The sequence below is a fragment of the Anabas testudineus genome, chromosome 9 (assembly GCF_900324465.2).
Source record: "Anabas testudineus chromosome 9, fAnaTes1.2, whole genome shotgun sequence".
NCBI lineage: Eukaryota > Metazoa > Chordata > Actinopteri > Anabantiformes > Anabantidae > Anabas > Anabas testudineus.
Window position 1 is genome coordinate 7,792,236 of NC_046618.1, and position 23,904 is coordinate 7,816,139.

At 40.1% G+C, this 23,904-nt stretch overlaps 3 protein-coding genes across 4 annotated transcripts; all 3 read right to left on the reverse strand.

The window, feature by feature from the left end:
- Window positions 1–89: 89 nt before the first annotated feature.
- dpysl2a (dihydropyrimidinase like 2a) lies at window positions 90–6,189 on the reverse strand. The gene is made up of 14 exons (XM_026343387.1): window positions 5,879–6,189; window positions 4,543–4,631; window positions 4,206–4,390; window positions 3,870–4,034; window positions 3,343–3,404; window positions 3,130–3,210; window positions 2,971–3,039; window positions 2,723–2,843; window positions 2,486–2,642; window positions 2,223–2,364; window positions 1,929–2,099; window positions 1,334–1,513; window positions 1,028–1,232; window positions 90–929 (listed from the first exon to the last, which is right to left on the reverse strand). The coding sequence occupies exons 1-14, from the start codon at window positions 5,918–5,920 to the stop codon at window positions 838–840; spliced, it is 1,761 nt and encodes a 586-aa protein (XP_026199172.1). The 5' UTR covers window positions 5,921–6,189; the 3' UTR covers window positions 90–837.
- A 533-nt stretch (window positions 6,190–6,722) lies between these two features.
- Window positions 6,723–11,002, reverse strand: bnip3la (BCL2 interacting protein 3 like a). 2 transcript variants are annotated; one of them, XM_026343390.1, is made up of 6 exons: window positions 10,908–11,002; window positions 9,609–9,879; window positions 9,442–9,514; window positions 9,248–9,354; window positions 9,012–9,161; window positions 6,723–8,379 (listed from the first exon to the last, which is right to left on the reverse strand). In XM_026343390.1, exons 1-6 carry the CDS (start codon window positions 10,957–10,959, stop codon window positions 8,331–8,333), a joined length of 702 nt encoding a protein of 233 aa, XP_026199175.1. In that variant the 5' UTR covers window positions 10,960–11,002; the 3' UTR covers window positions 6,723–8,330. The 2 variants fall into 2 exon arrangements, with proteins under 2 accessions (XP_026199175.1, XP_026199174.1); XM_026343389.1 differs by having other exon boundaries at window positions 9,442–9,523.
- A 3,391-nt stretch (window positions 11,003–14,393) lies between these two features.
- ppp2r2aa (protein phosphatase 2, regulatory subunit B, alpha a) lies at window positions 14,394–22,460 on the reverse strand. The gene is made up of 10 exons (XM_026343401.1): window positions 22,108–22,460; window positions 21,660–21,737; window positions 20,054–20,151; window positions 19,646–19,811; window positions 19,379–19,491; window positions 18,080–18,257; window positions 17,396–17,560; window positions 16,671–16,840; window positions 16,395–16,486; window positions 14,394–16,070 (listed from the first exon to the last, which is right to left on the reverse strand). Exons 1-10 carry the CDS (start codon window positions 22,112–22,114, stop codon window positions 15,791–15,793), a joined length of 1,347 nt encoding a protein of 448 aa, XP_026199186.1. The 5' UTR covers window positions 22,115–22,460; the 3' UTR covers window positions 14,394–15,790.
- Window positions 22,461–23,904: the final 1,444 nt, after the last annotated feature.

Here is a 23,904-nt window from a genome sequence, read left to right on the forward strand (position 1 = left end):
AAAAGGTCATGTGACAACCACCCCCCTATTCAGGCTGAAGCTGATTGAGGGGTTTAACCCTACAAGTACCCTTTCTTTTCCTTTCAGTGCAGTCAGCGCTTTTCAAAATGGCTCAATAAGAACGTAAAACATGAATTTAAAAAAAAAGTGCAACTATAAACACAAAAGGAAGACTGAGGTAAATTGTGCACCTGCACACAGTACCAACCCAAAAATCAAATACTGCAAACTTCAGATGAAATCAGTAGGTGTCATGAGACGTCTAATCTTTCATGACTTGTATTTTCAACTCCGTACTAGAACAGCAAATGTCTAACAGTTTAACAGTGTTACGACTTGGACAGTGGAGACTTCACGTACAACTAAAGGTGGTGGTGCAACACAGCCACCAGCACATTCTAACTAATAAGTGGGAAATAAACAGTGCAAGATGAAAAATGTAAACATTACTCGTATCTAAAATGCCCACTCATAAAACTGTCAACCTTTTTTCTTTTCCACGAGGGCAACTAAACAGCTCAACCGTGCACAGCAAAAAATAACAGAAAATGTAAACAAATTATTTCCACCAATAATTGAACTGGGCTTAAAAACAGCAAAAGAGAAAAAACTGCTTCAATTCACTTGATTCTTTCTTGATAATATAAGATGGCAGATGAAGCATCTTTTTTTTTTTTTCTTTTTTTTTGACATAGTGAAAGTGTGTGTTAGAATGGATGGAGTGCTTTTGGGTGGGGTGTGGCGGGGAGTCAGAGGTGAACAGACACGATGTGGCAGTGGTAAGAGTGGCCTCTGGTCCCCTGCTGCCCTGCACTCTGGCTCAGCAGAGAAAAGAGCTTAGCCCAGGCTGGTGATGTTGGCTTTTCCACCAGGGGGAGCCACGATGCGTTGAGTGGTACGACGAGGAACATTGTCATCAATTTGGGCACCTAAAAAATAAAACAAAACGAAAAGATCCAATTTATAGCAATACAATATAACCTGAATGTCGAGTTGTGCTGGGGATTAAATTTGTGCTTTCACTCACCCGACAGGCTGAAGCCAGACTGATGAAGGTTGCGCACCGGCTGGTGAGTAAACGGCTGTTGCTGTTGCTGCTGCTGCTGCTGCTGCTGCTGCTTGGCAGGGGACGTCTTCACTGAGGAGACTGTGGACATCAACTTGGGTGTCACAGTCACTTCACACACGGGCCCATCATACTGGCCCCTGGGGACTCCTCGCAACTCTGTGAGCTAAAAATACACGCGTAGATTTCAGACCACAAGCTGTGTTCTTCAACTGCTACCTTTATTAAAAGAACTGTGAATCTCCACCACCTGCAATTAGGACTCACCCTGCTGCGAGCCTTTATTCTCTTGTACACGTGGTCAGGGAAGGGTTTGCGGCTGAGGTAGCGCCCAGAGCCTTCGGTGGTGTGAAGGCTGCCTTCCTCCAGCACGATTTTGCCCTGGCTGATCACCACCAGAGGCCCTCCACGCACTTCTGTGCCCTCAAAGATGTTATACTCCACAGCCTAGGGAGGACAGATTTAACAAGCAGACAATTAAAACACATCTCTGAGTTGATAGAGCACTCCAATATGTGATTAACATAAATCATGCAGATATATATTGCACTTCCTTTGACAAGATGGTTAGGATCTAGTTCTAGTACTGCTGTACAGGTGAAATTAGAATTAATTACAATATTATAATAATATAGAGTTAGTAATGCAAACGTATCTCCTGGACATCTTAACAATTTGGGATTAAGCAAAATATTCAGCTAAAATATGGTTGAATGTTATGGAAAACAACTGGCACTTATGGAAAAATTAAGAGGATCAAAATCACTGATCCTTTAAGAATTAGTTCTCAACATGACACATAAAATAGTAAAGACAATATGGATAAAAAAAACAAACAAGACAACCAATGTAACCATCTGACCAGGTTGTGACTCTTAGCTGAGATGATCTTAGTAACATCCGGGTCCCACAGCACGAGGTCAGCATCAGACCCCACAGCAATGCGGCCCTTGCGAGGATACAGGTTGAAGATCTTGGCTGCATTTGTGCTAGTCACTGCCACAAACTGGTTCTCATCCATCTTGCCAGATACCTTTTGGGACAGGACAAAAAAACCACATATCATCACCTGAACATACTCCAAAGATCATTTGCTCTAAAGTACTTGTGGCAAGAGTTTCTGGATCGTGTGAAAAGTGGTTCATATCAAGCTCACCACACATTTGTCCCAGATTAGTGACATCCTCTCCTCAGTGCCGTTGGTGCCCTCTGGGATTTGGGTGAAGTTATCTTTGCCTACTGCGCGCTGAGAAGTCAGGAAGGTGCAGTGAGCACTACCAGTCACCTGCAAGTCCCCACTAGGCCAAAAAAAAAAAAGAAATCTGAGGATACGCTCATATAAGTTTAGTTTGCAGCGCACAACAGCAATGCGACAAATTGTGTTCCAGCTATCCTTAGATCCTGCCAAAGAGAACCAACCATGACAGCAGAGAGTTGAGGTAGTCAGGGGTGGTGGGATCAGGGCTGAGTGGTGGTGAAGTGACATAGGCTGCTGCCTTGGCCCAGTTCTTGCTCCAGTAATGGGTACCATCTGTGCCCAAGCTGGCAGATATGGGCTCTCCATAAACTACAGCACCTATGGGAGCAGACAGGATGATGTCAGTACTACGTGTAAATGTACAGTGTATTGGCAAATGAAAAAAATCATCTTTATACCCTTTTTCCTGGCAAGGGCAATGACGTCAGCAGCACTCTTGCTCATCACCTTGGTGATGTAGAGGGGACAGTTGGTTTGATTTGCTATGGTGATGGCGCGATTGACTGCTTCAGCCTCCACCTGCAAACACAGACAGTCGTCATCACAAAATGGATTTTCTGGCAGCCAATCTTCATGTCTGTACCGTTCTGTTGTTTTGAAAATTACATTATCACAAAACCTTTTCTCAAACAGTTCTCCATCTTACCTCCTCTGGGCGGCTAAGCACGTGCCCTTCAGGACCAGTGATCCCCAGCTCTAGAATACGTTGCTGCTCCTAAAACATCCGCACCAGAACGTTATGACCAACAACAGAAATAACTGCTTACAGCTGAGACTTGACCAACTTGATCAGTCAGTTCATTACCTCTGCAATGATGTCTCCATTCTCAGCATGCACCTGTGCAATGGCTCCAAGATCTCTGGTGACACTGAACACCTCATAGATCTAGAAAAAGACACCCATTGTTCAACTCACAGGTCAGACAAGTGTCCACGCCAAAGACATGCCAAAAAATCATATGCTCTGACAGATAACTAAGCAGCGATCCCAGTAACACTGACCAGAAGCTGAGCATACCTGAGAGTCAGAAAGTTGGAAAATATCCTTATAAGCCAAATAGACCAGGAAAGAGTTGACACCTAAAGATAGAGAACTTATGAGAGAAAACAGCCAAAGGTGGAATAAAAAGAGCAAAAGAGGGAAAACCCAGAGCGAAGGAGAAAAGCAAAAATAACAAAGGATATAAATCACAAAGCAGAAAGATTAAGTTGATCTCTTTAGTGAAAGGTGGTTCACTTTTCCCCATGCAGCATCAAAGAAAAACCTTTTACTGAAACATTTTAGACAACCAGTAAAGGTGGGAGGAACAGTGGCTTCACAGTTTTTAGACCCCTCAGATTTTGCACACTTTATTGTATAAATGTAAACGGATAAATCTGTCTATACTTGACAACAATCCAATGATGATAAACATATTTTTAGAGATCTTTGCAAACTTACTAAAAATGTAAAAGTAAAATCTCTTATTTACAAATGCAATTATAAGTATCCGTAAGGCAGTGATTTTGGACTGTATACGGAGGCCTGTGCTGTTGACTACCTACCATGATCCTTCACTAGGGTTTCCATCTCTTCCTGGGTGCCTTTGTTCCACTCAGTAATGTCCACGTGCAGAGAATAGTCACAGCAGGATTTGCTATCAGCCCACTCCCTCCACTGTTTGAAAGCAGCAACCAAGCTGATGCCCGGCTCAGGCACCACATGGTCAACTATAAAACACAAACAAACAGGTTGGAATTAATGTGCATAAGCAAACTGCGTAATTAAATCATATGCTTAACGGCATGTACAGCTGCATTGTTGTAATCCCTGCAGCAGGATTACTGGGCTTTTAAACTTGCTGAAAACAAATGCAGAATTCTGTGTTTTATAATACACACTGATGGTGGTTGTCCCTCCAGCCAGGGCCGCACGGGTGCCCTGGTAGAAGTCATCTGCTGCCACCATGCCTCGGTCAGGATTCTGGAATCGGGTGTGTACATCAATACCCCCAGGCATCACCATCCTCCCATGAGCCTCTATGATCTTAACTCCCCCAGGAACAATGAGGTTGTCTCCAAGTTGCCTGAAGAAGACAAATAAAAGATAAACCAAAGAAAATTAATAAAGAAATATGAATTGACAATCTGCATTTCAGTGGGAAGTGAGCTTCTTGTAGATACAGAGAAAATATATATGTTTCTGAAAAAAAAAACAGCTGTGTCAAATTGAACTTACTTGATGACTCCATCCTCCATGTAAATATCAGCCAAGAACGACTGATCATCATTCACAATCTTTGCTCCTTTGATGAGGAGACGGTCACTCTGAAACAAGGAGACAGCATTTTACCATCAAACATAAAGCAAAAAATAATCAAGTCACCTGCAGCGCAGACCAAAACTGCAAGAAATAATAATAATAGAAGTAGTCATTACTTACTTACTAGCCGTGATAGCATTTTTTACATACTTACTCAGGGACCTAATGTTATTTTTTGTTAAGACTGTGCAGAGTCAAACTATCTGCTTATTTCCAAACTAAAAGCTTTCTGACTGTGTGTGTGTGTGTGTGTGTCTGTGAAGGCCTGGGGGACTGCAGCAGAGTTAGAGCTGTCTGCATGTTGTGTCTGAGATGTCTAGAATAACCCTGCCTCGACCTATGAGAAAGACTCAACAACTACCTAGATGTGTCTGTGCAAAACAGAGCCTGACACTGAGCCAGTACAGTTTGGCAAACTGTGCTGGTTTACTCCCATTAAATGATCAAACATAAAGCAGTTGCTGTCTCCATGCTATATAAGTTCAGCCTAAAACAGCAGCATGATGAAAGCTTGGATGGGTGCTGTAGGATGACCTACTTTACAAAAGAGGTTTTACTTCTTATAACTACCACGACAACCCTACTGTAGCCCCTCATTACTGTGCTTACTGCAGCACCATTCTTCTGCAAATAAGGGTTAGAACATTACATGGACATATCCCTATTTCAAGTAATATTTCACAAAATCTGCATTTTAAAAAAACAAAGCCTGCTGCATTAGAACAATTAAAAAAAAAAAAAAGCTATAAACCAAAAGATATCACTGAAGAATGCAGGGGATGCATGCTATGGGTTGCAGGATGAAAGGTGATATGATAACAGTAAAGGAAGCTGTTAAACCTTTTAGCTGCACCCCAGAAGCTGAGGATGCTGCTGCTGTCAGGGAGACTGAGGAGGAGAGCTGTCACTGTATCTGAAGAGGAGCTGCCCCGGCCACACTCTCCGTGATCATTAAACAGAACAATCCTCCCCTAGCTCCACATGAGGAATTGTCAGACTGCAAACCCACTGTCTGGTTACCACTCTTCATCCCACACTGTCTTTCAGTATGTGGAGCTGGAGCAGGGCTGCTGCTGCTGCTGCTGCTGCTGCTGCTGCTGATGACAGCTTCAGTGTACATGTACGGACACGACAGCTAAGCGTTGGCTAGCTAATCCTGAGGCTCACTGTTTGACGTTTAAAATAAATCACTACCACTGAAGGAAGGATGTGTTTTTTTTTTTTTTTTATCAGATAATTAAACAATACTCACTGTAATTCGTGGGATGTTCTTCTTTCCTTGGTAGCCCGACATTTTGAGGATCCCTGTGATGCGGCTGTCCCCTGCCTCCTGGCTAACGCTAGCTAGCTAGACTGGAAAACCTCAGCTGCCAATGAAAGGAGGAATGGATGCTCTGCTTGTTGTGCCCGTCTTACACTTTATATCGACAGTAGGTCACGTTTGTACAGTGCAGCAAATAAGAGACAAATAACTAGAACGACTAGTTATATCTTTGGCTGTCAGTGCTATCCCTTGGATTTACTGCTGGAACAGGTCCCTGAAGACCAGACAAGCAGCAAGAAGACAAGGGCCACAAAGGAGTACCGCGCATGCGCACTACCCCGCCCTGCTCAGCTGTAGCTCCATGTTTCTCTGATGTGTTTCAGTTTGGGGTAAATAAATAGGTGAGCATCACCTGACAGGGGGCTCAGCAGGGCTCTGGGGGTACGTAACTACAAGTATTACATTGTGATCACGGTTAATTAGTGTAAAATACGAATCATTGTTTCTGTCAAAGGGGGCTTATAACTTTGTATTAGCATATTTCTGTAATCATTCCTACTGTTTTTCAAGGTATTTCGCTTGGTGTGATGGGGGAAAAAAATCATTTCATCATTAAATATATCCCCAAAACCTGGATATGCAGCGGTCACAGCCATTATATTTCATTCTTATTATTACTTTGTGCTATTCATTTGTTTGCAAAAGTGTATCAGCCTCTATAGTACCCATATGTACATTATGAATACATTATTGTTATTGTTATTATTATTATTATTATTATTATCTTTCAGTGCTTACTGCTTCTCACTAATCAGCTGTACAAAAGCCCATAATGATGATATGTGCAGTTTATTAGTTATTATGACATAAATATTCACTTCCTATGTATTTATATCTCAGCCACTGTGTACAGTACAAATTTTATTCAAATTCCAAAATGCTCCGTATTGCACACTGATCAACTGTACACAAGCCCGTTATGATGACATATACAGTTCAGAAGTTAGTTATATAATGCATTAAAGCCTATATGCATGTTGGATGTCTGAAAACCAATACAGCACTTATTGTACATTATGGCCACTGATGTTTTTGCCATCCATTTACAAACACCTACAGAAGAATCAATCAGGCGTTGACCCACAGAAATGACATACATTTTCTTCAGGAAATGCGTCTAGATTCTAGGTCTATCATTTTCTGGAAGTTCAATGCATACTGTGCACTGTGTATTGTGCCATAATATGTGATTGCACAGTGAACTCTAGATATAAGTCAGACTCACTTAAATGAGGCCTCTGGATATAACTTCTTGTGTGGTGATGTTTGCCACTGACTCTTCAACAATTAAACAACAGCAAAAACACATTACTAACACTGCCACAATGCAGAAGATATAATATGCATTAATATCAAAAACAAATTATACAGTGTCAAATTATGTCTATTACATGGGGCAGATCACAGCTTAAGTTGTGTTTTCACATCTACATCTTTGAATACCTAAACATATAAGAAAAATAACAGTGTAAGATAAATCACCGATGTGCAGTGGTGAAAGATACAAATTTGGCACTTTGCCACTGCTGCTATGTTATATGTTAAAAAAGAAGATATGTAGGCAAAAAGAAATAAAAAAAATAGCATATGGCCTGGTAAATTGCCATCTAGCCCAGATTCCACTATCATAATGTATTCAAACAACCCCACTACAGATTTTGGAGCTACATACTAGATTTAAGCTTTCCAACCACCAAGAAAACAAAGCTGTTAAAAGAAACGCTCAAGAGTCAACAGGATAAAACTTCTGTTTTCAGAAGTCAGTGGAATTTAAAAACTAATCCCACTTGTGCAGCATCATTTGTTGCCTGCCCCCCAATTCACTGCACTTTAAAGGTTGAGTTTAAAGAGTTAAGGCGATACAAGTCCACTCTGTTCCCAGACCCAATTAAATTAGTTTATAGTGAAGACATTGTGCATATTTTTGGTTCATCGAATCTCCCTATGGAGACACCACAGGAGAGATGCAGTTAGAGAGGGGACCAGATTTCTCATGACATAATATCAAAACAAGTAGAGAAGTTTAACTGAATTCCCAAACTCTGAAGCCAAAGCTGTGTCACATACTTTGGAGTTCAGTAGAATAACTTCGGTTTTCCAGCTCTACCAACATCTGTTATCTACTGAATTCAAGTTGGTGACAGCTGCTAACTACTACAACTATGTTGTCTTGTGTCGGAATGTGAAGTGCAACCACATTACGCAATGTGTATACCTCTATAACTAACAATCTAATAATAATCTACAATGTGACAGAGTATTATGCTGGTTGGAGGGGATCTGTGGGCGTACAATAGATGCAGAGACACAGCTTGAATATAGGAGGATGGCTGAGAGACTCGGAGACAGGAGAACATTCAGGCACTGCTTCATAATCTGTTCAGTAAGAGCTGGTGGAGGCTGTGGCAATTCTCTTTCCAATGTACACCCTTAAAAAAAAATCAGAACATGCATTAAATTAAACCAGATTAAAATATAGCGGGAAACAGTGAAAAATGGCAATGATGTTAAGGATACAGTGAATTAAAGCCATAAATCCACATCAACTAATTAATTAAAAACATTTTCGGACATGAAAATATTTTACATGTACATGTTTTTGGCCTACAGCTTGCAGGTGATCAGCTACTCCATCAGTCATTGGTTTCAGTGAGGATCGGGATAATTACATGATTCAGGGGTTGACTGCTTTGTGACAGAAGCCTGCTAGAGCCAACCTGCATACACACGTCTGCCACTTTATATATTTATACTATATATAATACTAATATATCTCAAATCGCTATGTCCAATATTCTATGCAACATGGTCATACTCACATCTGGATAATTCCCTATGCAATATATGTCTCATCTTTTTAAAATGTGTATTCTTTTATGATATTTGATGTTTTCTGATGATTGTTCTTATTATTCTTCCTCTTTGGACCTATCTTAATTCTGTCACTTGAGCTGCGGTGGCATGTAAAAATATCAACACAGCTCAAAAAAAATTTAACTTTGTTACTACAAAACAGACCAAAGTGTTACATGAAAACAGAGCTGCATCAATTGAGACTCACCCGAGGCCAAGAGCGAGGATGTGTGAAATGAGTAAGGAAGGAATGAAGACTTTGAGGAATTCAGCAGAGAAGATGCCACCTTTCTTCATGACTCCACTCTTTCTCACACTGAGAGATACTGAACGACGGGGGTGCCTGAAGTGGAACTCCCTGAAATGATAAATCAACCAATGAATGACATGACAATATCCTGCACCGCTATGGCTGAATGATTGCGGTAGTGAGAGTCTGCTTACTTTGGTGGAATGTTTTCTGGTCTGCTGGACCAGTCAGCGACCCAGTCTACTTCTTTGTTCATTAGGATGTCTTCCTCTCTGTCCTTCTCTGCACTCTCTTCATCTGACTGTAAACATGGAGGTAAAGAAATTTAGTGTCTAATCCAACAAACCTGAAAAGATTTGACACTTTACAGTTAAATAGGTTGCTTTACCTGACTACCTCTTGGACTGGACATATCCACATCAAACGTTATCTGACCCTCATCCTGATCTGGACTTGGTGGCCTGTGAGGACTGCGTCAATATGTTGCCATGTTGTTACCAATTATAACAACACCTGTTTGAGTTGTAAAAACCAAATACTGGCTTTTATTCCTACCTGTCACATGACGAATTACTCGGGCTTGATTCATGTTGTGCATCCAAGAGGATCTTTTCCATGTCTCCATTGTGGATGGAGGACGATGATGGCACATGCTCTAGTCCTCCAATAAGGGTTTCATCGTTTTCAGGTACCACTTCCAAGGTCTGCAGAGTTTGACTCATGCCAGCATTTGCATTCATTTGGTCTGCAGCCGGTGTCATTAACAGGTCCATCTGCACACCCTGAGCTCCTGTGTTCCCATTCAGCTCCAGCTCTACCCAAGAGCCTTGACACCAGAAAGGTCAAGAGGACAGAGAGAGAGAGGAAATTAGGTTTGTTGTGATAAAGTTCAAACCTAACAGCAAACTGTATCACATTATGCAACACCTCTGTGTCATTTCAAATGAAAATAGCTGACCCACATTTGCTGCACCACTGGCACCGCATTCAAACGAACTGGCTGCGCTCTGCATCCATGATAACATGCGTTTCTTTGTGCCACTGCCCCACAAAAACAGCCTGCACATCTCTTTCCAGACAGGAGGGGGGTTATGTAATCTCTGACAACCAGCGGGCTTAGTTGAGCAAACAATGTAAACCCTGGGGATAACATGCGACGCCCTTTTCCCCGCTGCGGGCTCGCAGAAGATAAGGTTTGATTTTATTTTGCACGGTCCATCTACAGACGAGTTGGTGTCATCGGTGCTACTCTCAGGCGAGGTCTTGCATAACTGTGGAGGGCAGTGGGAGACACTTCTCCCAGGCATGTCGCCCTTCCAGCTGTGATGTCACGTATACAGCGCACGTCCGGTTTTCAGGCCGAGTTTAAGCTTTAATCTCCGGATTAAGTGTTTGTCGATTTAAGTATGAACACACCTTTTACCAGCTTGATGTTTTAGTAGCTGCTAGTCTGCAGCCACTATTGTCTTCTTTTATAATTTCATTTGGAATCTAAAACACAACAAGTGATACGGCCCACAGAAAAAAAAATATTTAAATAGTATCAAGAAGAGCAACATTTATTTTGTCTTTTGTCCCCAAACTTGTTTTTATTTTGGTTATACCCTGGTCAACACCGACGTGTGTGCGTGATTGGCTGCCAAGCCATCAATCAAATGTTTAGCGCAACGCGATTGGCTGACCGGCGGTGCCGTCAAACAACATCACTCTCGACCCCTCCCAGAAGAAGAGGAAATTACATATCCGACGTAACTTTTACAATAAAATCTTCATCACATGAATTTGCTCAAAAACAAACACAATCACTGAGAACGTATGAAGTAGGAGCACGGTAAAACAGACGGGGCTACATACCATGAAGCACGGGCTCTTCGTTATTGTTTTGTTGAGCAGCAGCGGTGGACATGTTGACTATCCAGTTTTAGCATTCATCAACACGACACGCAGACAAACTCCGATGTGCGCAGGCGCTGAATCTGTCCAGAGTCCAGAGCCCAGAGAGACAGACAGACAGACAAGAGGCTAAATCCACGCTATTCATGGGTGATGAGACTCATGTAGATGGTCAAACTGTCATGTGCTCCAAGCCTACATAGCTGCATACATCATGTTGTCCAACTTTTTGTATTAACAAGAATAAAATAATGTAATTAAAAAGGAAGTCCCAGTATTTGTCTAGTGACATGCAGAGCACTAAAGGCTGTACTGCACAAATATGGATATGTGTGTTATCATTAAGTCCTGACTGGTTGATGTGCTTGAGTGAAGGATCTGAGTGGACTCTCCACTATCTGAGCCAAGCTGTCCAAGCTGTGGACGGTTTGAGGACTGATGATATGAGTGCTCATATACATACAGGGCATGGTGAGTCTATAAGTGACTCCTTCTCCAGTTTCAGAAAAGGGTTATGTTGGATTATCAATGGCTTAATTTTGACAAATAAGATGAACTTCCATAGTACCACATGCAGAAATGGGCAGAGAGAAGCATGCATATGTGATTTCAGAGAGGTCCAACAGAGAAAGAAAGTAACTCGACTGCTGTGATAAAACTATGTACTTAGACGGAAATATATTTGCTATTATTTGGGTTACACAAAAGACTAGCGATGGTATCTCTCTGCTCTGAATATCTTGGTAGAAGTCATCATGGTCAGAGACCACAGTGACAACTCATATTTTTACTATTTAGTATATATATATTTATATAATATTATTTTCCATAGACAAACCATAAAGCAGCTTAGAATTCAGGTTTGAAATTCTTTATTACTTTTCATCTAAACTGTATTTTATTCCATTTGACAAAGACAAACAGAGCTGTACAACGAACCATTAAAACAGATCACCAAAAATTCTCCTACAATCTTTATTCAAGAGCCCCTTGAAAGAAAAACAAGGACATACAAAGTAATGAAATTCACAAAAATAAAAGTGCATTTTGATTGAATTCCTGTGACACATTAGACGTGTATATTATTCTGCTGCAAGTGGAAAAACCTCATAACTCCAATTTAGACAGCTTCCTGGTGATTTCATGATCTTGTATGTAGAGCCATTTAGTTCACCGACAGCTCCTGTTCAAAAGCCATTACAGAAATATTAATAAAAAGTAAATAATAATAAAAAGATAAGGTCTGTCTGTAAATAAGGTGGTCTATCCCAAAAAGCTGCTTTCATGAAGGTACAGGCTTTTGCCCACAAAGCAGCAGTAAATTCCCCTGAGCAGTCTCCTGTCTGGCAAGCCAGAAAGTACAAGAAACATACTTGATTATCTTCTTTCTTGTTAATGCAATAAGAAAGGCAATTGGGTTCTTCTGAATGTCTTGGTGGTTCACACATAGCCTTGAACAACAGCTATGAAGACAAGATGAGGGGAAATTAGATAAAGATCAGTGTGTTGACACTCATGCAAACCATGATGACAATGTCTGTGGTGTCTGTCAAGATGGTTTGATGTTTTAAAATGTTAACGTTATTTCACAAAGGAAAATCGCCCGTTATGACCTGATACTATTAGTACAGATTTGTTCACATTTTTAAACAGGTTGTGAGAACAGTGAGTAAATGCTTCCCTTGAGTGCATGGCAGGATGTGGCTGATTCATATTTTCAATGGACAACTCTCGTTGGTGATTGTTGGCTAACTGGCTCATCCTTGACCATGGAATGGGACAAAGGTGCCATATAATAACAGATTTATACATATGACATGAGGATAATGAACTGAAAGACCCTCACACAATCTCACATCAAACAACAAGTAATGTTTCAAATAGGTTGAAAAATAAAAACAAACAGGAAAAAACTGATTAAAGTGTCTCACCAGCAGAGAACATTACCCAGAGCCCTGAGAGAGTGACACCCAACAGTAGCTTAACACCACATATGGAAACTGGTGGTTATTTTTGGTGGCTTCCTAGTGACTGGAAATCACTTCTCTCTAACATAAATATGATCCAATGGACCAATAAGCTTCATGTCCTGATTTAATGGCTTTATCTGTCAACACATCATTTTAATAAAGTGGAAACATGTGCTATAATCCATCTGTTAACTCCAGAGGAGAACTGGCAGCACAGAGCATAGTGTAGCAGAGGAACAGCAGTTAAGAGCTAGAGATGTCCCATGTTCATTACAGTCAATAATGACCACTTTCATAAAACAATCATCTGCAAAACGTGCAAACCAAGTGCTCCTTTAAAAATAAACAGAAAGACTGTACAGAAGAGCTATTCCTGCATCACAGAAGAGAGAAGCATTTCATACAATAACTCAAAATTAGTAACTCTGCCTAGTCAATTGGCTTGACTAGCGTTAGAGAGACCTCAATTTAACTGTTGTAACATTAAACTTTGATTAAAATGCCTTTCCCATTTAGACCCAAAAGGGCCTGTACTTTCATAGCACACACACCGACTCGTCAACAAAACCATGGCACATAAACAGAACAAAAAGACCCAAATTAACTCAGAATCCAACTGTCCAAAAAAGTTTTACACAAATATCAGCTACAGTCACCCAAATTAAAAAAATAAAATTATAATAACCTGTTATAGTGCTTATGACTACAAAGATACTGACACCTGAAAATACTTTTCTTTGGACATCCAACATCAGAGAGGACACACTTCCTTGATGTCACAAAAAGTATCTTTCAAACAAATACCTCCCAGAATAAACGAAATATCCCAAAGTCACGAAGAAAAAAAAAAAAGAAAAGAAGAAAAGGTTACCTGGTCAGGCAACCCTCCATCTACAGTGAGTCTGAGATAGACAGCGAAAGAATAAAGTAACTACAGTGATCTGACTGTAATCCTATTACCTTAATTTATATAAAAAATAAATCAGCTATAGTGATTCTTAATTTATCAGGTACAGTACAAAACATACAAAAAAAAAAAGATCTAAATTGAAACTACACCTAGACAGTTAAGCGATCAATCTGCAACAACACAACAGGCTTTGTGGGGAACCTGGTAGCAGCACTCCAATTTGGTGCCAGACTAAAAGAAAATTAGGCCACATCACACCTTCATGCCCTTCCATGTACAGAAGCTATTGTCCTGAGCATTATATGGTGGTCCACACATGTGCAAGAGTGACAGGTCAAGAAGGACTCTGACTTCAGGGTGTGTACGACTGGCTACTTTGGCTTGACAAGCCCCCCCAACTCAACTCCCTAAACCACGATCTGAAGTGTGGGCACATCATACTAGTGTACATGCTAAAAGACTAAAAAAAAAAAGAAAAGAAAATCATGCTTTAGCCCATTAACTATAAGTTATATACACATTACTGCTGACAATTCTCCTACATTTAATCTGAAAACCAACCTATAAGCTTGAAGACAGACTGAGATAAACTGTCCATCTCAGCGAACATTGTGAGGTTTAAGTGAGGCCGGGCGCTGTTTTAAAAACCTGATATTCTTATGTTCAAGACACTCCAGCATACAGTTTCGAGCTTATGCCATTTCAAAGCCATTTGATATACAAGCTATTGTAACAGGGACTCTAATCTAGAAGAAAAATGTCAAGAAAAGGTTTCATTTTCTGCATTTAAAAAGCTGATATCAAAGCTACAGTAAAACTTTTTTCTTACAATTATAGAGGAAATATGCTCCAAAATGTATTTTAATTCACAAGTGCTGTCAAAGGCTTCTGTGACTCACTGAACAACCAGGCAGTGGAGATATTCACCTGTAAAGGCCTTCGAGTGGGGCTCAGCACAAAGACGCAGGGAGAAAGAAAGAAGAGTTGATTCATTCTGAGCCTCATGGTACAGCTAGCTTGTTTCCCAAAAGTTGCATACTGTAGCTTTAATTAACTTACTTTTACAGGTCATGTATCACAGTATCCTTCAATACACCAAGTTGTCTTGCTTGTAATTACTTTGACTTAATCAAAGACAACAGGACTGAAACAGACTACATGTCTAATAAGTTGGCTTTCTTACTGCAGAGAAATCAGTGTAAACAAATTGCTGCCTCAAAATTTAAAATTTGATGTAGCAACAATTGGTGTGTTGCTGACAAAGGTTAGCAGTAATAAGTTCTACACTATTTGTAAATGAGCTAGAACATGATAAAAATACTAGAATAGTCCTTTAACAGATTAACCACAGTGTACATTAATAAAAATGGTGAGTAACTTGGCAACTTGACAAACACTTGGGGCAAATTTGGAGTGTTGACAGCTTGTATTAGCAGTGTTTTCCAGGCCAGTATGATAAGGAACGTGGTGACAGAAAGACAAACAGTAGAAAGAATTTCAAACTAATAAAACACGGTAGCTACAAAAACTTAACAACTCGTAGTTATGACATACAAACGAATCATGTCACGATGGCACAAAAGAATAAAGAGACAAATTAGCCATATGTGTGTATTAAACACATTTTCCCTTTGGTCTGGGATGTAGTGGAGTTGCAAACAGTAGCTTGGTGAATGGAGTGCTCCTACTGAAGGTAATTCATGACAGCAAAGGTCCAGAAATAAGATCTACAAACCTTGCATGTTTATATTTGTAACACATACATGGAAACTGTAATTGTGAGGGCCTGCTTGAATGTACTGTTAATGCCTGTGTTTGTTGTTGAGAAAGTCACATTCAAAACCAAAAGCCACCAAGGGCAGATCATATCAAGACTTCGGGATTTAGCCAAAAACAGATTTGTATGTGTTCATCAGAGCAGTGGGGCTCAAGCAAAAACTGGGAGCTGAACGGTTTGACAAATGCTAGTTCAGTTTTTCCTGGAATATGTACAGATTGTTGGTGGTGGCCACAGCAATGATGTTGTCCAGAGGATGCCACGCAGTGTGGAGGATCTTCTTGTTAAAGTCCAGACTGTCTACACTGATCTCGTCCTTTTTGCGCTTCCCACCTGTGCTTATTTTGCGAGGTTTCAGGACTGATCGAGGTTTGCTGTTTTCCCGTGACGCTTCTAGGGTCACGTCCTGCCGGTAACCTCTGTCAAACATCCTGAAGAAGTTGTTGTAGGAGCCGGTCATCACAACACTGCAGAGATCCAAGGTATGAATAGGTAAACCACATTATAATGATGACACAATAATGAATCAAAAAGTGCACATACAGAATACCCCTCACGTGCAGCCTCACGCTCTGCACGGAGCAGATAACCCCCACTGAAGTGATAAGACCAGTGTTGCTGGGTTGAGTTGTGTCAAAGAAAGCTCAACTCAGAATATTTTAATGTGTCATATGTTTTCAATGTGTAAGGAGAAACAAAGGCAGATCAAAGAAACTGAACATGACTCTGACAAATGGAAAAATAATTCATCTGTATCCAAACATACACTGACCCGACATGTATGTGCTCACCTGTCATTCCCGTTCCAACAGCACTCAAACTTGTCGAAGATGCAATCATTCTCATACAGTGAACACAACTTACTCCTGAGATATTCGTGCACCTATTAAATGAAAAGATGGAGTTACGATCAACTATTATCCACCAGTTAAAACTGAATTGTATGACACGTGTTATGACTCCTGCAAACCAGCTCCCTCTTGTGGAGAGCCAGTAGAATGACTGTAAGCTTCACATTACGCTGCAAAAAAAGCCAAATAGTTTATGGCATAAAATCAGTTAGATACCTGATATGTCTCGACTGGCCGTGTCTCCATGTTGAGATCCCAGATTTTGACAGACAGGTAGTCGCGGGTCATCATATAGCGCCCACTGTGGCTGAACTTTACATCAGAGATGGATGAAATGATTTCAGAAAAGAAGGAGCGATTGTTTGGATCCTCTGGCTCTTCAAACACTTAGAGAAGAAAAGAGTGGATACTGTTAGCATGTTCTGACTCACATCTTTTGCATAGATGGATTTAATTGATATCTACTGAGCACTTGTCTGAATACTCATTTTCTAATTCTCCCTCTTTTTTCCTTTAACAAAACAGCTAAGCTCACAGGACTGTGGCAGTTGTCTTCAGCAAAGTGCATGCCTTTGCAAATGTGCCTTGTGTGGTCCAACATGTCTGTCCTAGCACTGATCCTCATTAAAATCAAAGCCTTGGTCATAATAATTAATAATCTTTCAAAACACCTAACAACTCACGAGTATATGACACTTCACTGATTAAAACGTCTCAAAAAAATGTAAACTAGGTTAAAGCTAATTTCTTAACAGACTGTTGTAGCTCAGATGTTAGAAAACCTACAATCTTTAATCTTTCTAGTCAACATGCATGTTAGTTAACAAACTTTAGCCCTTTACAGAAACACTGGCCTCCCAGTTGGTCTGGATGATTTGGCTACTTTCCACTAAAGTAAACCGCTTCCCAGTAGGCACACACCATAAAAAGCTTCGACTTACGTTTGGCATGCTTGTCGCACAAAGCTGATGCTCTCATGTCACACAAACGGATGGTGCCCTTGCTGCTGCTGTAGACAAAAGTGTTGCATTGGTTGGGGTGGAACTCCGCTGCAGTGATCACCTCTGTCAACTCCTCCATATTGGCTGGTTTAATGTCAACGATATCTGAAGAAGTCAAGTTCAGGGCTCAACACAATTTAAACTGACACTCTACAAACTTAATTTATGGTTATATTAGTTTATCATATTGGGCAAAACAAAAGCAACAAATTATTGCTTAGAAACAATCATAAGAACACACAACAGCTTTGGCCTGATATGTTACATTTCCCAGTAGCTGTTAAATCCCAGAAAATGCCGTTCAGTAGCAACTGGACATTTATGTTTATGAAGACGTTTCATATCCGCTTCCATCCAGAAGGCTTTGTTCGCTCAAGAAGTGAAGTTAAAGCAAGTCCAGACGCCACTGACACAGCAGTTGTTGGGAGAAACATGACCTGGATGACTGAGAAAATTTAGACAATTCTCAGTACAGTGTGTAGCCCTTACATTTGAAACCTTTCTTCCAAAAAATGTCACTGTTTTAAATCTCTGTGAATAAATACGATGAAATAAATCAACCTATATAGTGTAGAAATTGGTATAGAAGATAGCAAGTAAATGGAATTAAAAAATAAAGGATACTAAAGCTGCGATCAGTGATCTCTAGATGCCACAGGTTAATGCGCAGGTCATCTGCAGACAAGTAGGTTTCACAATCACTGTTGACTGAGATGGAGTTGATGTGGTAGGTGTGAGCATTTGCAAACACTCGTCTAGGGCTGGCTTCCACCATCAAGTCCATGGGCCTGAATACTGGTACCTGTGGAGAAGAGCATGGTTAGAAGAGCACTCAAATCATGTTCACGGCAAACACAGCGTTGTTGTTCAATCACCATGTATAGTTCCTATGGAATTTATGAAGACATACACAGATGTAAGCATTGTACGTTTCCATTTTTCAGATCTGATCCAAACAGTAACAGTCAACTGTCTTATAAACAAGGAAAGAAAGGTATTGTGTGAGTGCAGCAGGTTAGGCTGTTAAACTGAGTAGACCTTTGTCAGAGATGACATTTTGATTTACATTTTGTCAGTAAAATATTGTTGATGTTATGACTGATCACGGTGCCTCAGATGGCAGCTAAGACGTTAAGCTCCTGTTAGATTGCTCTTATTTAATCTCTGCTCTGTCATTTTAGATACGATGGTACATGTACACAATTGAAAGTGTATAATGTAAACAACATAATTAAGGGCTACTCGTGATGTGTAAATTTTGCACCTGTCAATAGTTTTTATACCTTATTCCCTTTTTCACTGCTAAGGACATATTTTAATTTTATAAGTGCTTCATTCTTACAGTAATTTTTACAATTCTGACCATCTTGCATATTTGAAAACTATTAAGGTTTTTTTTTCCCCATTCTTAACTTACAAGAAAGGATAATGGCAAAGTCTGCAACATCCTAGTTTTCTGCATAAATAGTCTGAATAGAATGAATGTTTGTCATGTTTCACCAAAGCCACAAATATCAACAAACACAATATTTCTAAACTAATAAAACAAACATTCATGATCTTTGGTGAAGATCAGATGAACCTTCATGATCAATTTACACAGAAAACCAGAAACTACAAACAGTGAAAAGTAAATGTAATGCCACTATCTATGATGTGTTTGGTGAACAAACACACTCTTAACTTACACTTTGGCTAATAAAACTGATTCTGATTATCAGGTTCACCTGTGCTTTTGCTGGTAGAACATTACAACTCAAAGGCCACAGTGACTCGTGGATAGCTATGAGAACCAAGCATATGAAAGTTTGTTTCAACTAATGAAAATTGTGTTTTCTCAGCTTTCCAATTAGGTCTCAACCATTAAATAAAACAAATCCGACATTATTGAATATCTACATGTATAAAGCACTTTATACACACTCGCAGTGCTGTGACAGTATTGGGATCTCTGTATCGTCCATCTTCTTCTTTCAAATTGTAGCCCTCTGGCCTCTTGTCCCGCTCACTAATTTTCCACAGCTTTATGGTTTTGTCTGCAAATAAAAAATAGATGAAAAACTTCATCAGTAACAAAAGAAACTGTGTAAAGTTGCTGCCAAATGGTGTCTCGAAAGGACAAGTAGGAAGGCTTCAGTTTAATATTGCTAAATGAGAATCAGTTAAATTGGAAGGCAGTGGTTTACTAACCATTTGTAGACAAAAGGAACTGTGCAGCATTTTTCTGAGACAACCATCGAATCTTGTTGATCTTCTCCTCGATCTCGAGGCTTTTCAAGTAGTCAAACTCAGGCTCGTGGCTCTGGAAGGTGCTGTAAACATTGTACTCTCCTCGGCACAGTGGTTGATTCTTACTCTAAATGACGACAGAACACAGATTAGACATAATTTCTATAATTATTACTATAAGTATTACTATGAGAGAAACAGACCAATGTTGCACCAACACTTTGAGTTTCAGCTCATGTATAATTTCATATGTCACATTACGCTTTAATTATGAATTTTGTCAAATGGACAAGTCGTTTTATCAAGCTATGAGTTTATTAAATGTAAACAATAGTAAGTGCACAGTTTATCCAAATAAATTTTAGTTACCTCTGGCTCTTGCTGAAAGATGACAACGCGACCCCCTTTATCACCAGTGGCTAGCAGCTCCCCAGAGTGATTGAATTCAACCGTAGATATGATGTCAGCTGTTAAAAATATAGTGCAACGAAAACATAATTTAAAAAAAAAATCTTATTATAAAGCCCAGTTTGATAATGTAGTAGGAAGCCCAAGAAGCGTTCAATATGAAAACATTTTGCACTCGTTTAAAAGGCTTTTCTGGTTAAAAGATTAATTCCCTCTCAATGTTGCATAAAATCTTCCAACAACATTAACTATATTGTACTCTTGCTTGTGTTTTGTCCACCTGTAAAGACTCAACACACAACGAAGCAGTGACGTACATTTATATTTACAGACACTACAGTGTGCTAAACACTTAGGAGGGACAAATAGATGGCATTTACAGCTAGTCAGCACTTTTCAAAGACATGCATTCTCATTCAACAATCAATCCCTGGTTGCAGGCTGGCACTATTCTAAGCTAGTGCAATCCTTAATATAGACTACGGTGTTGTTCATTTCTTAACATAGCACACAAAGTGCCTGACACAATGTGACACCACACAAACTCTTATAAATAAACAGACAAAAGAGGGCAGAGTGAAGTGAGTATTTCACAAGACAAATAAAACTACGACATACACTACTGCAGTTTTCAACTTATGTATAGATAGACAGAAGGTGAGGCTCACATTTATACTTATCAGATTCTCAAAGCTTACTGTAAACAGCTGTGTAGTCCTCTACACACAAAAAGTCCACTGAGTACAGTGAACATGTGTGTTTAGGACACCTGTAAATTTACTCACTGGACAATGGGAGAAGCCTTAGTTACAATCCACCACTGGACTTTCAGTAGATAACGACTTAAAAAAACTATCCTTCCTAAATTTGTCCTTTTCTGGATTAATTAAACCTTTGCACTATGATAAAATTAGCCATGGTACTGTAAGGGCTCATCCAAATCACATGTTTTGATGAAAACATGTTTTCACTTACACCCAATAGTAGCCATTTGCAATAGCAAAGCATCTTTCCAGACACAAATTGCAAGTTAGTCAGGATAACAGACATGCCATCAGCGTGGGAATTAGGAACTATCATTTGTTAGAAAATAGTTAAATAACATCTGTTATAAATGTAAACTGCAGAGACACTTTGCTGTCAAGATTTTAATGATTTCATTTCATTTTGTGTCATGCTTTAAACACCAGAAATTAAATCAATTAGGCCAACCAAACCCTCTGAAAGGATGACATTAATAAAAAAATAAAAATCACACATTGCTTCTTAAACTTCCCACTTGTTTACAAAATGCCCCTTTTCTGCAGAAGCAAAAACCTGCTACATTATGCTCAACATAATTATATCAAACACACCATTTTCAAAAACTCAACAATTTCCAAAATAGATGAATGCTGTGAAGTGGGATAGGGCAAAACACTTACTTCTATGAAAAAGGACAAACTCTCTAAGGCTCTAAAACATCAGTCAATCGTGTAAGATAACGCTGGCAATAATGCTAACCTCAAAACAAGGATGCACAGTTTAAGAGACGGCGCATGTTGGCAACTACGTGCACTTAACTTACCTTCAGCGACATCATCGTCTATTGCACCTTTGACTTGGGAAAAGCACCACTGCACATCACTGTTCCCACCACCGGCCCCTGCACAAAACACAATCCCAAGTTTTAACACGCCACCATCGGAGACAACTTTACACGCGTTAGCGCAGTGCTAACTTAGCTCAAATGAGCAGTGGGAGAACACAACCAAACGTGACTTCATATTACTTACACGTCATCATTTGTACTGCAAATCTCTCAGTCGGGAGAAATAGTTAAAGCATGTTTGCTGCCGTAAACGCTCATTTTCACACCGTCAGAGGCGCATAATAGCATCTTGGAGGTAGCCTAGCTCGCTAGCTAGCATGTGTTTGTTAACCGCTGTATGTGAGAGGCAGACATCATCTGTGCTGCACAACTAAGCGGTTCAATCATAATTACGTCTCTGACAGTCTTTGCTCTCCATATTTACCTGCCATGGTGAGCGACTCAGTCTGAGAGGGTGTCTGCAGCGGGCTCGGGCCCTGGACTGGAGCGGTGCTGACCCGGATAGGCTGGGCGGTTCTGACCGAGGAGCAGGGGAGGACCGAGGCTGGGAGTGTTGCCGGGAACTCCTGAGAGCAGCACAAGTCCTCAGCACGGTTGGTGTAAACAGCACGAATGAGTCCAGTCAAAGAAAGTCAACTGCCCCGTCCAGTAGTCGCTTTTAGACTTTGCACTCTACTTTGAGATTTCCCTCGTCTCTGCCTCTCCCAGAATTACACTTTCAAAATGGCGCAACTCGGGCGGCGCTCAGCACGCATCAGACGGAGAGAGCGGCTACGGAGCCCCGCGAAATGTCCTGGACCGCCATCAGCATGTAGCTTCAGCGTGTTCTCACATCAGACGTCGTGAATTGACTTACAACGAGTGTGATTTTCAATTAAAAGTTAAGGATTTATTTTATTTTTTTTTTTTTACAAAAACCCGGAATGGTTTTTTAAAAAAAAAAGCCCCGCCCGTGTACATTGTGTCGGTGACGAAATCGAACTAACCCACAACGCAGGGTAAATTAGAGTTATAGTTATATTTAGGAAGTTTATTTACGTTTTAATTACTACGTAACTGAATAATTATTTAAACAGGGTTTAAATTCCTAAGTTTGAGTCTAAAACCTTTGATACTGATCATCTAATGTGTTTTGTCAAATTAAATTAGTAACATTGTCATTGTGTCAGTCAAACAGGACACAGCATGACAGGGACTCATTACAATGGTGGCACTTCCTCTGAAAAGCTCAGAGTCCAACATGACTGAATTTAACCATGACAGAAATTAGGGCCTGGCCCCTGTGGAGCATACTGACTAATACCTGATACCTGTGCTTTTCCTACTGTTACATGTGCTAAATGAAAAAGGTGGAATAACACCCTCTCATCCTCTGCCTACTGTGTGTATGATTGAGTTTTAATCATATTGTTTTATTTTATTAAATTAACCCTAATTTAAATCAAGCATCTTAATTCTGCAATGTGCCGATCTGACCCTCTCAGAGTCCACTATACCTGCCTGCTGAGTCAGCTTTTCCCATTTTCACAGGGTCCTGTCTGAAGGTCAGTTGTGTCTCCCTAATTAATTCAGGAGAAATTAGCAGCACAAGTATTCACTCAAGTAATCACTGCTGAAACGCTGTTGAACGGTTTTTTTTTTTTGTTTTTTGTTGTTGAACTTTATATGTGCTTCCCAAAGACAAACAAAAAAAAAAAAAAAAAAACAGCCTTAAAGCTTTTATAAATCAAGAATACAATTTTGAATGCTGCACAATCATACAAACATGTTATATGTTCACTAACTTCACTTCGGCCATTTTTCACTTCAGCAGATCACAATTCACAGTTTCTAGATTGCACATTTAAAGACGGTAAACAAACACTTCTGATGCAAACTGGCTTAGAGTGAGTTTCACTGTAGAGCTGCTCTATATGCCCACAATCCTCTGTGTGGAAAAGAAATGCACAAAAGCCGTGAGCTCTACTGAAGAGTGTGAATCAACAAAAAAACACTCCAGCTGTTGTTGTATTATGAAGACAATGATAACTTATAGGAACTGCATAGGCCACAAATCCCAAGAAGGTCTGCAACTTCACACTCTAAGTCCGAGAGAACAAGCTCATTCTTCAGCTTTGCTTTCACTTTCCCACCATGAAGTAAGTGGTCCATCTGGCAAGGAGCAAAGCACCAAACAGCACAGTGTAGCTGAAGAGAACGAATTTGAGGATTTCCCTGAATG

Excerpts from the sequence above, each read along its gene's own strand:
- dpysl2a (XM_026343387.1), bottom strand. The coding sequence starts at position 5,920 with ATGTCGGGCTACCAAGGAAAGAAGAACATCCCACGAATTACA. Across the intron at positions 2,365-2,485 it reads CTCAACTCTCTGCTGTCATG|TGGGGACTTGCAGGTGACTG; the intron begins GTTGGTTCTCTT and ends TTTTTGGCCTAG. Across the intron at positions 2,100-2,222 it reads TAATCTGGGACAAATGTGTG|GTATCTGGCAAGATGGATGA; the intron begins GTGAGCTTGATA and ends CTGTCCCAAAAG.
- bnip3la (XM_026343389.1), bottom strand. The coding sequence starts at position 10,959 with ATGTCCACCGCTGCTGCTCAACAAAACAATAACGAAGAGCCCGTGCTT. Across the intron at positions 9,355-9,441 it reads CCAGTCCAAGAGGTAGTCAG|TCAGATGAAGAGAGTGCAGA; the intron begins GTAAAGCAACCT and ends CCATGTTTACAG. Across the intron at positions 8,380-9,011 it reads ATCCTCGCTCTTGGCCTCGG|GGTGTACATTGGAAAGAGAA; the intron begins GTGAGTCTCAAT and ends TTTTTTTTTAAG.
- ppp2r2aa (XM_026343401.1), bottom strand. Across the intron at positions 19,492-19,645 it reads GTTCCTTTTGTCTACAAATG|ACAAAACCATAAAGCTGTGG; the intron begins GTTAGTAAACCA and ends TTTTATTTGCAG. Across the intron at positions 17,561-18,079 it reads GATCACTGATCGCAGCTTTA|ATATCGTTGACATTAAACCA; the intron begins GTATCCTTTATT and ends TGACTTCTTCAG.